The sequence below is a fragment of the Mixophyes fleayi genome, chromosome 8 (genome assembly GCF_038048845.1).
Source record: "Mixophyes fleayi isolate aMixFle1 chromosome 8, aMixFle1.hap1, whole genome shotgun sequence".
Taxonomy (NCBI): Eukaryota; Metazoa; Chordata; class Amphibia; order Anura; family Limnodynastidae; genus Mixophyes; species Mixophyes fleayi.
The window spans coordinates 19,066,096-19,079,966 of NC_134409.1; the positions used below are offsets into that span (position 1 = coordinate 19,066,096).

A 13,871-nucleotide genomic window follows, 5' to 3' on the forward strand; every position below is an offset into this window, starting at 1 on the left:
TTACAATCCCATTGACACTATTAAAGAGGTTTTTCTCCACATCATCTTCTGTGATGAAAACTCTTCCCTTATTCCTCATTTGTACTTAGTACCGGTTGGAATCCCTCATCTAGGGACCCTCTCCATTTGCTCAATGCACCAGTGTCCTGGGGCCTGATTCATTAAGGATCTTAACTTGAGAAACTTCTTATTTCAGTCTCCTGGACAAAACCATGTTACAATGCAAGGGGTGCAAATTAGTATTCTGTTTTGCACATAAGTTAAATACTGACTGTTTTTTCATGTAGCACACAAATACCAACTTTAAATTTCAGTGTACAAATAAGCTATCAAGTATTTGTGTGCTGCATGAAAAACAGTCAGTATTTAACTTATGTGCAAAACAGAATACTAATTTGCACCCCTTGCATTGTAACATGGTTTTGTCCAGGAGACTGAAATAAGAAGTTTCTCAAGTTAAGATCCTTAATGAATCAGGCCCCTGATTTTTAAAGGGGTAATCTTCTTGGATAAACTCTCCTTAAATTAACACTCCATCCATAGAACTCTATTGCAGTTCTGTGGTCGGATGGAGTCCTCCAAAGCACCGAGCTTAAGGTGAAAAGGAAGGCTTCTTGCTATATGTGGGTTTATATTTGATTAATAAGGGCACAACTTCTTAATGGTCTATGAGAGACGGATAATCCGACAGGTTGTTAGAAATGTTAGCTGGCTCCTGATTGGGTGCTTGTGGAGCTGTCAATTCTAGCCGTAAATCACATGACTCACACTACCAATGCCCATCTTTCATAACAAAAGGTGAAAACCCACTGTCAGTGTGAATTCTAGCTGTACAAATAACATCTTAAGCATAGGTTTACTGTATATTTATTACATGACTTATCATCATCATCAGCTATTTATATAGCGCTACTAATTCCGCAGCGCTTTACAGAGAACTCACTCACATCAGTCCCTGCTCCATTGGAGCTTACAGTCTAAATTCCCTAACACACACACACAGACTAGGGTCAATTTGATAGCAGCCAATTAACCTAGCAGTATGTTTTTGGAATGTGGGAGGAAACTGGAGCACCCGGCGGAAACCCACGCAAACACAGGGAGAACATACAAACTCCACACAGATAAGGCCATGGATGGGAATCGAATTTATGACACCAGTGCTGGGAGGCAGAAGTGCTAATCACTGAGCTACTGTGCTTTTATAAAAAACATGATTTAGATACCAGTCTCCTTTAAAATAATCATTAACGTGTCCGATGAATACAGAGACAGCAGAGACCTCGAGTGGTAAGGTGAAAAGTTTTCCAGTTCTTTTCTAACGGAATTGTGTTTGTTTTTTTCTTTAATCATTATCAATGTTTCCACATCACCGCCATTGCGGTAATCCGTTGTTCCAAATACAGGTCGAAAAAAGAAATACCAGGAGGCATTATTACATAGGAGTAGAGAGTTCAATATCATTCTCATAAACTGCAGTTGGGTTGTCATACACGTGCTCGTGTTCACTAAATCTGAAATAAAAATGAGGAAACATCAATATTTGATGTTGGAACTATTAGCAGACTATTTACTGGAGCCAACTGAACCTACAGTGACCAGTGCCATTGTCAAGTAGGTCAAATTCTATATGTGTGAAAATCATCTCTAGCTAGGAAATATATTAAGAAGGCAAGATATATAGCATTTTTTGAACAAGTATTAGCCAGTATGTATGTATGTATGTATGTATGTGTATATATATATATATATATATATATATATATATATATATATATATATATATATATATATAATCATTAAAAGAGAAACATTTAAATTATAGGGCCTGAGTCATTAAGGAGAGCAAAGCATAAAAAAGGAGCAACATTTGCACCTGGGCAAAACCATGTTGCATTGAAGGGGGTGGGGGGTAAATTTTAAATGTGTGGACAGATTTTTATTTGGGGTAGGGCCAGGCCCGGCGCTCCCATTAGGCAACCTTAGGCAGTTGCCTAGGGCGCCGGGACCTGCAGGGCGCCGCTGACTAGATTTTAAAATCTAGTCAGCGGCTAGTGAGAGAATTGCAGCGGCGGTAGGCGCTGTTTTTTAACTGTCCGCCGTCCTCTTCAGTGAGATGCGCCGGCTGCCCGGTGCATCTCACACATGATCACTGACGTAAGTCAGTGATCATGTGATAGTCTGTCCGGCGGCGCCTGTCTTCAGGTTCACAGTCGAGTAGGTAAGGGCCTGTGAGGAAGGTATTTGGTGTGTTCGCGAGGAAGGGGGGGGGGGGGGGGGTGGTATCTTGAAATTTTGCCTAGGGCGCCGAGAACCCTAGCACCGGCCCTGGGTAGGGCATGTCCTAGATCAACTTTAAATTTCAGTGCAGTAATAAAGCTAGCAAGTATTTGTGTGCTAGATGAAAAAACAGCCAGTATTTAACTTATGTGCAAAATAATAAACTAATTTGCACCCCTTAAATTGTAACATGGTTTGTCCCAGAGAACATTTACTCCTTTTTTGCCTTAATGATTCAGGCCCATAGTGTCCATTTGTACAACACACCCCTTCCTTTTTTTTTAGTTGGCCCTTTCCCTATGAAATACAACTGTTAACTGAGCTTTGGAAAGCCAAATTTGGCAGTTGGGTGAAGAGCGTAACTGACATCCTGGTAGTCAGGATGGAGGTTTGTAGTGAATTTAGCACCTAGTTGGGCAGGACCCACAGGTAATGTAATCAGGTGTTGCATTCTATGTCTACATACCTATGGTGGATTGCAGGCAAAAGCTATAAATTGCTTTGTTGTAATACATACCCATTTACATGATGAACAAAAGTACCATTAGGAACAGCCACATCGTCATAGTCTGCTGGTTTTTCCATGGACCCTCTGGAAATAAAAAAAATAGCAAAAGGAAAACATTAGAAAGTCCAGCAACTGCAAAAGCTTCATGAAAAATATACAGCACAAATCCAGAGTTCTTTGAAGCTTCCACATTCTGTGAAGGTTCAGAACATTCTATAACCTCCATACGTGGAGCTCAGTGTATGTAGCACTATGTAAAACATGGGCTTTACATGTGTTCATGTCGCACTGTTGAGGAGACCAGCTGATGGTTGCTCAGCAACAACAAAACTAGACATTAATTCATGGAAAAAGGACTGATGTCTTGGGGCCTGATTCATTAAGGGTCTTAACTTGAGAAACTTCTTATTTCAGTCTCCTGGACAAAACCATGTTACAATGCAAGGGGTGCAAATTAGTTTTCTGTTTTGCACATAAGTTAAATACTGACTGTTTTTTCATGTAGCACACAAATACTTGATAGCTTATTTCTACACTGAAATTTAAAGTTGATATTTGTGTGCTACATGGATAAACAGTCAGTATTTACCTTATGTGCAAAACAGAATACTAATTTGCACCCCTTGCATTGTAACATGGTTTTGTCCAGGAGACTGAAATAAGATACTTCTTCATTTAAGATCCTTAATGAATCAGGCCCTAGAATCTGATTGGTTGCTATAGGCAACATCTCCACTTTTTCAAACCCACTGTTTAGTAAATATACCCCCTGGTCTTCTTTAAGTGGAAAGTGCATGGCCAAATAATGTTGACTTTCTTGTCTACAATATTGAAGGCATGAAGGACTGCCAAAGATAAGCATGTTCCCCCCTCTTGCTGCTTACTGATTCATTCAGGAAGAAATCAGATCAAGAAGCTATTAAATAAATAATGTTTATAGAGGGCAGACAAACATACCTGATAAAGATGGTACAGATGTAATCAGAGCATTGCAGGGTTAAACACTGATTTGGGATGCAGCAAATACAAGTGAGTGTTCCTTTAGTGACAGAACGTAGATTAAAGGGATAGAGAGTTTTTCCACTTTTACTACTTCCAATAATTTATATTTATCCTGCCAGTACCAGGGTCAGGCTGGGCCGGGGGACAAGGGGGCAAATGCCCCCCGGGCCAGTCCCATAGTGGGCTACCTTGGGCTGGGTCACTGGGCCATCTGCATTTTTTTTCCTTTAAAATGCTCCTAATAGGCTGCTGAGTCCAGTCTTGCCCCCCAGGCTAAAATTTGCCAGCCCTCCCCTGGCCAGTACCCACCCCTGGCTGGCATTATATTTGTTATGTCGGTATTTAAATATGCAATGCATAAAAACCAGCCAAGCAAGTTAAGAAAAACAAAAGCTTATAGCTGGGTGGAGTGCGTCTGTAGCAATAGAATTGTGTGTGTGTGTGTGTGTGTGTGTGTGTGTGTGTGTTAAATACACCTTGTGTTGCACAATACATCAGAATACAACCTGCTCACAGATTAGTGGAGAGATGAAGTGTAACTAAACCCTGATGATGAAAGTTTTTGTTTTACCTAGATTTGTCTCTTTTAAAAGTATAGCGCTTTTTCTCTTTTCATCAGAAGGATACAGTTTACCCAAATAAATGAATTTTTTTTATCTATATTATATTTTTTCCATATTTATAGGAGCATTGAAACTAATGCAAGTCACCAGAGTGACATCTAACTTACACCCGCTGGGGTGATTTCTAAGGATCGTGCAGGTTTGACAACTCAGCAACAATAGACAGCGGCGATGTAACGTAGTACCCGGAAGTCTGCGTGGCCGAACTATACAGTGATGTTTGGCAACACATCATTGGGAATTGATTCGTCCCACCCAGACTGAAGAAATAGTTTGAAAGAGACCTTTAGCAAAAACATAACTAACTAGATTAAAAATTGTCTAACACAAGATGAACTCATTTGCTGCAGCCGGTTGCACATGAAGTCATGGTTTGTTGCCAATTTATTAATAATTACCCCCAGATTAGTACAAACTCAGAAAACTCACGTGGATCTTCTCTTCCAAAGTTTTTTCCCCATGTAGATCACAAAGACAAGGAAGAGGAAGACGACGACTGAGATAAGGCCGGTGGCCCATTGAGGAATCTTTCTGCCCTGGTTATTGCCTGCAAAACAAGAGATTAGACATTGTATGCAGAGGAAAATCAATGCTGCAAGATATTATGAGGAACCATTAATGGTCGTAGCTAAAACATTCACATTGCTGTTTGAAAGAGTACATTGAGCTGAGGCTAAACACAAAACATGACATCATTTATTAAATAACCGTGTAAGAACCATATATTTCATACTTGCCAACTTCTCCTCGTTGGCTTCAGGGAGATCCCGGGGGAGGTGGGCGGGCGAGGGTGGGGCATGATGAATTGCATCATTTTGGCCTCACCCCCTAAACGATTGTCACAATTTTGGCCAATTGCAGCAGGGGGCGGGGCTAAGATGGGTATGTTATATACATGTATGTCATTTTAACTTCAGCAGTTAACGGGACTTTAATTGGGACAAGTCATTATAATTTCTATTTAAGTTGAAGGGACCGTAATGCATTTCTGTGTTGTTGTCAGTAGAGGGCTTATTATAGCCCCCCATAACCTTCCTGGATTCATAGGGGCCTATTTATCAAGCCCTAAACCATTTTCTGCATTGTTTAGGTATTTTGAAGTAAAATGGTCATTTCAAAAAAGCCTAACGCAGCAGATTACCTTAATGGGCACCGTACATATGTACAATACTATATGGCTGCATCCTATATGTGGGCAGGTCCAGCCTTTGGGGAGTACCACCACACAGGTCCCCATATCTCAGTAGGACCCTCAACTTCAGGGCTCCAGGGTCCCATTCACCCTATGGACTATCAGCATTATAGTAATATCAAGGACATGCGGTGGAGCGGGTGAGAGAACTGTGAAGAGCCATGGAGCAGGGCGTATGAGTGAACCATGGAGAGGGGAAAAGAGAACCGTGGAGAGGGGAGAAGAGAACCGTGGAGAGGGGAGAAGAGAACCGTGGAGAGGGGAGAAGAGAACCGTGGAGAGGGGAGAAGAGAACCGTGGATGGGGAAAAGAGAACCGTGGATGGGGAGAATCTGCTGTGTCTGTGACATAGAAAGATACATTTCTAACAAAAGTACACTTTTTTTTCACTCAGAAACCTATTATTGTGCTCTGTGCTCAGTTCAGCTAATCTGAGCCACAACTTGCCAGTCCTGTGTGACAGTACCAGGCTTTATGTCATCGATAGTCATTGGATCATTGAGCGCGCTGTATTACTGGTACACCCACACTACCACTGTTTATTGTTAATCGCTGTCTTTGCTGCTGGCCACTTGTTGCTTGTGTCTGCTGCCGTCATAGGCAAACCGAGGGGGGGGGGGGTGGTCCTAGTGCCTGGAAAACCCCCTCCAAGTCTGGGGCACTGTATAATTCAGGTGGCTGGACCCTGCCCCCACTTCACACGACTCTGCTTGAAAAGGGAGAGCTGTGTGCACCTAACAGTAGTGCATGTAGCATTGCCCATGTATATTATGGGGATAGGAAGAGTTGGAGAGCAGCCAAGCACTGTCTAATATTATAGCCACGCCCCCATGCATGCTGGTCACGCCCACGGGCGGCGTGGTGTGGAAACCCCTCTCTGCAAATCCTGCGTTTGACCCTGGCCGTGGACCTCAATGCAAACAATTTAAAAGTATTTTTAAGGGAAGGTTTTATAAACAAAAAAAAGTTGTCAAAACTCCTATGACAACAGCCACTCCCTCTCTGGTAGGATACAGGGGGCCCCGCTATGAATATCACACAGGGCCCCACACTTGTGTGGATCTATGATGTATATGTACAATTAATAAATGGGGCAGTATTTGAGGAAAGAGTTGAATTCACTGTATGGAAATCCTGCACATGTTTCTGATAGGGCAAACAAAAGGAGTGCCCAATTCTCTGTAAAATACCTGTGTCTTACCCCGGCTAACACAGAAAGTATCACCGTACCAGGTATTTAATTTTCTATTCACTTAGTTTAATATCACACACAATCAAAAACGGATGGTGCACCCAGAACATTAAGAAAGTATATGTTGAGGTCCAAAGAAGATAAGAATGTTCTAAGTGGGGCACTCTGTGAACAACTGTTAATACCTTTAATATCATTAAAACTTAATGCTTTATTAATTTCACTAAAATGGATTCCCATTAATTACAGATCAATTTGTAGCAAAATATTAAAAACTACAGAAGTGAAAAAAGTGATATATACAGACTGCTGAGAATGAGTATGCTGGACTGATAACAGACCATTCATATGGCTGTAATTCTAACATTTTTCTATCATAATAAATGTTATGGAACTGCCTTGTCTCACATTATTAATTAGTCTTGGGGCTAAATTTACTAAACTGCAGGTTTGAAAAAGTGGAGATGTTGCCTATAGCAACCAATCAGATTCTAGCTATCATTTATTTAGTACACTCTACAAAATGACAGCTAGAATCTGATTGGTTGCTATAGGCAACATCTCCACTTTTTCAAACCCGCAGTTTAATAAATCTTGCCCTAAGTGTCTTAGGGTATTTGTATACCATAAGATATAGGTGGCTATTTATTGTACTGAAATATACTTGGACCAGGAATATGTAGACCATTGTCTTTCATAAATAGGACACACACTAAAGGTGTATTACCAATAATAGTATTTTATTTTGATTATACATGATATCATATAGCGAGGCTGGTGGTATTTCTACCTATTTTAAAACACATTTTTCACTTCTATGGTTTTTAATATTTCGCTACAAATTGATCTGTAATAAATGGGAATCCAGTTTAATGAAATTCATAAAGCATTACGTTTTCATGATATTAAAGGTATTATCAATTGTTCACAAAGTGCCCCACTTAGAACATTATTTTCTTCTTTGGATCTCAACCCTACTCCTGCCATACAACTATTTCTAGGATTGCTAAAACGACTTCTGGGAAGATAAAGTGAAACAATGGTCAGCTTGTGTACACTATTACACAACAGCAGTCTGTGAGTCTAGCAGGTGATTCACGTTCTTTTGTAAATGTTAGGTACATCACTTATTTCGAAACTCACTGTTTGTAGAAGAAAATAAATTCCAATGTTAAATATATCAAGACGAGCGACAGCGTATACAGTGGGGCAGCAATAGGGTAATGCGGCCACTTATAACGAGCCCAAGGTTATATTAACTGAAAAAGGAGTCATTTACACCAGTTGGTTAATTGACCTAGGCAGAAGAGGAGTCGGCTATGACATAACTAGCGTGGGCCCAGGGGGTGAAGCTACTATGTGGCCCACTGACTCTGGGGCCCGCCTTCCCTGTAGAAGCCCCATGCGTATATGTGAGTTTTTCTTTATTGGGTGATACATAGGGGCCCCTATATAACTTTGCTATGGGGCCCTTAATTGTCTAGTTAAGCCCCTTGGAGCCAGTGTTAAGTTCAGGGACGATAAAATATCTCTTAGATGAAATAAGGCATGTATGGTTCTCGGACACAACAATTTAGGAGTCCCCACTAAACCCTGGTAAAACATCTATGTGTTCCTGGGGAACCGAGCCCGCCCATCTCTAATTAAGTCTGACCAAAATTAAATTATTTGTCCATGGTTCAGCTAATCCCCCAAACATGTCAACTTGGGTGTACTACAGGCCATAATGAAGTTGGATGCAAGCTCTTGGCAAGCTTTATTAGTCATTTGTTACATTATCATCCTCATCAGCTGATTATATAGCGAGACTAATTCCGCAGCGTTGTACAGAGAACTCACTTACATCAGTCCCTGCCCCATTGGAGCTAACAGTCTAAATTCCCCTAACATACACAGAGAGAGAGAAAGAGACTAGGGTCAATTTGACAACAGATAATGAACCTACCAGTATGTTTTTGGAGTGTGGGAGGAAACCGTAGCACCCAAAGGAAACCCACGCAAGCATAGAGAAAACATACAAACTCCACACAGATAAGGCCATGGTCGGGAAACAAACTCATGACCCCAGTGCTGTCAGGCAGAAAGGCTAACCACTGAGCCACCGTGATGCCCCATTATTGATCACTCCTACCACCTTTTCCAAGGTGTGCAGTGATACATTTTGCATAGTATCTCATACACAGAGAACAGAGACATTTGCAAAATTGTAGTTATAAAAATTCTTTACTTCCTAAACATCAGCAGTCACATTTTTAAAGTAATTATCAATGCTTCCAATCAGGATGCCACACAATCAGTGTAATATATTGCCTTCCTTTAATTGTCAAAGTAGTTCTAAGACCAGTAAAACGTTTGATGCAAGCTGCCATATTTCTGCACCTGTTCATCCCACAACTTCAGTTGGATGATTAAATGACACTAACTGCCCTGTTATCAGCTATTTGTGCTGGAGCAGACCTGTGAACATTGTTTACCTGTGTACAATTCACACAAAAAAGTCAGAGTATTTCCATAATTATACAATTAGCTCTGAGTATTATATACAGAAAGATAAAATGTCTGTATGAGTACAGTTAGTTTATCTACCACTACAAAGCTTTCACACAGAGCTGTTGTGTCAGATCTCCCTGCCACAGAGAGCCAAGCAGGGGCGAAAGTCATTGGCAGAGGTATAAGTACAAAGGGCTATTGTAAACTCCTTAAATAAGTAGAGAGCCCCTTTGAGGTTCACTAAATGATCAGATCACTGGTTAACACAAGTGTACACCCGCACTCCTTAACAAAGCAGTAATTGGATAGAGTATTAAAAAAATATCCAGATGGGAAAAATTCACATTTGTTATTCCCCTGAGCAAGCTGATAAAAGAACCTACCAGACTGGCAGGAGATTTGTCCCACTGAGAACAGGAGGAGAATCACAAGCTGGAGAGAGGACATGGCGAACAAGAGCCCCCTCCGATGTGTCCTGTGTGTGAATCAGTAATGTAGAATCTCATCGCACTGATCTGATGAACAAGGAAGAATTCCTCAGCAGTTAATGCCAAACCTGATGGGAATTTGGAAACACCTCTTAGTTTGGGGAGGGACCTGGCTCCAGTCACAGTAGCTAATTCATCATCCAATTAAAAAAAAACCAAAACATTAGGAATATCTGTATTTATCCATTGTTTAATATTACATGTTTTGTTACAATCTGTCAAGATGTAGTGAGAAGTGAACGTCTCCAGATTAATAAAGGAAGAGAGAAGGGAAGCTTGGCAGGGCTCGAAGAATAATTAAGAAGTACATTTGGAATACCATAGTGAAATTTATTTGAACATGTTTTAAAATAAATATATTTATTGTTTTATCAATGTAATGTGGGAGCTATTAATGTAACATAGCAGTTGGTGTGGGGCTATTAATGTAATGTAGCAGTTGGTGTGAGCTATTAATTTGTTATGAGGGGTTATTTTTTATTAAATGTGGAGCTATTAATATAATTTGGGACTTCCTTTAAAACATTCAAGCAATAGAATACATTTACGTTTTAAAGGAAGTATGAAATTGTTTTACCACCTCTCCTTAAATGAACATGCCCCTCACATCTAACTTATAGGGGATCCCAAAAATAAAACCAGTACCTGAAGTTGAGTGTCTGCTTCACTCTGAATCATGCTTATTGAAAGCAAGAGTATCGCAAATCCATTCGTAACGCTTCAATAAAGATATATTATGCAAGGAATGTTTTATTATGGAGGTAATGTCTAAGTTGTCAATCACTTTAAGGGTAAATATAACCCATCCAACGTCTCTCTGTCTATTGTACATTTATATGAAGCGTTGCTGATAAAAGTTCACCTGTTTGTTTAGATTAATTAGTAACTGACTTAGTCCACACTATTAGGATGTGTTACTAAATAATGAGGTTAATCCTGTTCAGTGTTTGCAAATGTCTCCTTCACTAAGCAGGACACACAAGGAGATACCAGTCCTCATATAAATGCTTACACAGGCCTAATGTAATACTATTTATATACAGAGTAAGATATTCATATTGTCGGTCATTTTATTTGCTTTATTTCAAATTATACTAATTATGTTTCAGAAATTTGGACCGCCGTCCTTTCTACAAGTATGTCCAAGCAGAAGCTTTATTTTTCTATCCAAAAACACAGAGGGCCTGAGTCATTAAGGAACGTATGACAATATTGTGCGCGTGCTCAGACCCGGACGATATGCAACAGAACGCAGCCACCTCCAAGTCATCTTGGAGTGCAAACAACACTTACTACAGCCTACAATGTCAGGGAGGGAACGGGGAGGGGAATGGGCGGATACACATAGGCAATGTACAGTAAGGGCGCTCCCGTGCAGCTGCAGCCAAGTCAGACATGGACGTACACAGCAGTACGCTGGTTTTCTATGGTAGCTCTTGTTCCAGCTAGAGGTCTAGTCTTAGTCCTGAGTCCTAGTTATGTCAGTATCGTATGCATGCTATAACATGTGTTTACAATCAGGGCAACTGTAAAAATGGCTGTTATGTACAGTAGACATGAAGGACATGCTAATATATGTTTATCAAGAAAAACAAAACATCATCATCATCACCATTTGTTTATATAGCACCACTTATTCCGCAGCGCTGTACAGAGAACTCATTCACATCAGTCCCTGCCCCATTGGAGCTTACAGTCTAAATTCCCTAACATACACACACACACAGACAGAGAGAGACTAGGGTCAATTTTGATAGCAGCCAATTAACCTACTAGTATGTTTTTGGAGTGTGGGAGGAAACTGGAGCACCCGGAGGAAACCCACGCAAACACGGGGAGAACATACAAACTCCTCACACAGATAAGGCCATGGTCTGGAATTGAACTCATGACCCCAGCGCTGTGAAGCAGAAGTGCTAACCACTGAGCCACCGTGCTAACATTTTTTAAAACTTCCATGTATTATCATAAATGACTATTTTATTGACATGTAACATTAATTAGTATAAAAAAAAATTCTATACATTCTTTGAGAATTTAGATTCCACATAGGTATTGAACTTATCCTGCAGTGTCTGGTCTATTAGAGCAGAGCAGACCCACACCTGTAGTCATCAGCACACGTATCCGTTCCTTGGTGACTTCAGGAGTATGCAGAGCTGAGTTACTTGCGGTCTCAAACAACCGCATGCTCCGCTCAGTATGACTGTCTAAATGACTAGGGCCCAATGAGTGTATTTCTGCCTACACTACATCCAGGGGTGAAGGTAGTCCTCATTTATCCTGCCCGCACCTGACATGTTATAGGCGTTTATAAGCTCCTCCTCTAGAACTCCTTTCAAAACCCGCCAGCAAAATCACAGAATCTTATGAATAACAAAACTGATGGTTGATACATTTACACCTGGTTATTGGATTGAAATATTTATTACGCTTTTGTTTTGACGAATAAAAATATAATTTTATGACATGAAATAAAGTTTTCGGGATTTCAGGGCTTCCTTATTGTTTACTATATTGTCCCTGTGGAGGACCTGCTAGCACACACATTAATGTTTGATCAGATCTTTAAACACTTCGCTCACACACATAAAGGGCCACATGATAAGTTTTAGTGGTGTTTTTAAGACATTTCATAATTGCAGTGGCAATCTAGCAACTTTGCCTCCCCAGTGGTCACAGTAGACAGAGGACCCTAGTTTTCAAATAATCATTCATTGAATAAAAAATACCACAAAACCTCATGCACTTTATTAAATGGAAAATAAAAAATGTTTTGTGATCTGTTGTCGTTCATATTATTTTCATCTTTCTTCTTGCTTCTATCATCATAATCCAAATAGGAAGAAAAAAAAGTCTTCATAGTAAATGACCCACCCGCTCACTACAAGCAATCACCACCAAATGACTAATGACTGTGACCCGGGGTCCCCATCACCGCCAGCCAATCACAAGTGATTTCCCCACACAGTGACACCTGCCCTGTGGTGGCTAGCTTGGGGCTTGATCACACTACCGCAAGAGAACCCCTCACTTGTATTCTCTCAGTTATAGTGGGAACCAGCCCAGGATAGGTAGCACTAAGTTTGGTTTAGGATTTAGGCAGAAGGAGAGACAAGGAGCCCATTTTTAAAACAATGCATTTATTTATTATTATTATTACACAGTGCTCTGTGTATAGGAAGCATTTAGTTTTATTCAAGAAGAGACCCAGTCTCGTCCAGCTCCTCGCTGGTGCACAATTTAGAGGAGAGGGCGGAAAAAGACGGGTATTTCAAGCAGTGACCCTGAAAATGTACCCTCACCACTCCTTTATTTCAGTACAATAATCTCGCATCACCAAATTATATTTCATTCCTGTGCTACTCCGATAATGAGGTGCATTGGTGTACCCCTTCCGTACTTCACTGTCACACCCCCTCAATTCCCCTTTGCCTGCACAAACTCCGGCCCCTGTGGCCATTGTTCTTCATAAGCCCAAGCTCCAGGAGGAAATATAGTCACATTTACGCAAATGGAGGTGCACATGGGTCCAAAGCTGCTTTAATGCTATGGACCATTCGTAATAACCTCCTCTGGAGACACCCATTGTGTTACCTGACAATGTCGTAATGCGGGTTTGAACTCAGCCTATTAATTTACTTGAAACCTGTGACACCAAAAAAAGATCGGCTGTACTCTCAAGGATGTTGACTGACCCCACAAAATAGCTGCCACCACTGCGAGTAAGAGACAGGATCACTTTTTTAAGAGATTGGGCAGCACGGTGGCGTAGGTAGTGGTTAGCACTTCTGCCTTACAGCACTGGGGTCATGAGTTAAATTCCCAATCATGGCCGTATCTGTGAGGAGTTTGTATGTTTTCCCCATGTTTGCGTGGGTTTCCTCCGGGTGCTCCGGTTTCCTCCCACACTCCAAAAACATACTGGTAGGTTAATTGGCTGCTTACAAATTGACCCTAGTCTGTGTGTGTGTGTGTGTGTTTGTGTGTTAGGGAATATAGACTGTAAGCTCCAATGGGGCAGGGACTGATGTGAGTGAGTTCTCTGTACAGCGCTGCGGAATTAGTGGCGCTATATAAATAAATGGTGATGATG

At 40.8% G+C, this 13,871-nt stretch overlaps 1 protein-coding gene across 1 annotated transcript; it reads right to left on the bottom strand.

Annotated features, from left to right (window-relative positions):
• Positions 1 to 380: 380 nt before the first annotated feature.
• LOC142100015 (proximal tubules-expressed gene protein-like) lies at positions 381 to 9,818 on the bottom strand. The gene is made up of 4 exons (XM_075184015.1): positions 9,671 to 9,818; positions 4,843 to 4,960; positions 2,798 to 2,872; positions 381 to 1,514 (listed from the first exon to the last, which is right to left on the bottom strand). Exons 1-4 carry the CDS (start codon positions 9,732 to 9,734, stop codon positions 1,436 to 1,438), a joined length of 336 nt encoding a protein of 111 aa, XP_075040116.1. The 5' UTR covers positions 9,735 to 9,818; the 3' UTR covers positions 381 to 1,435.
• Positions 9,819 to 13,871: the final 4,053 nt, after the last annotated feature.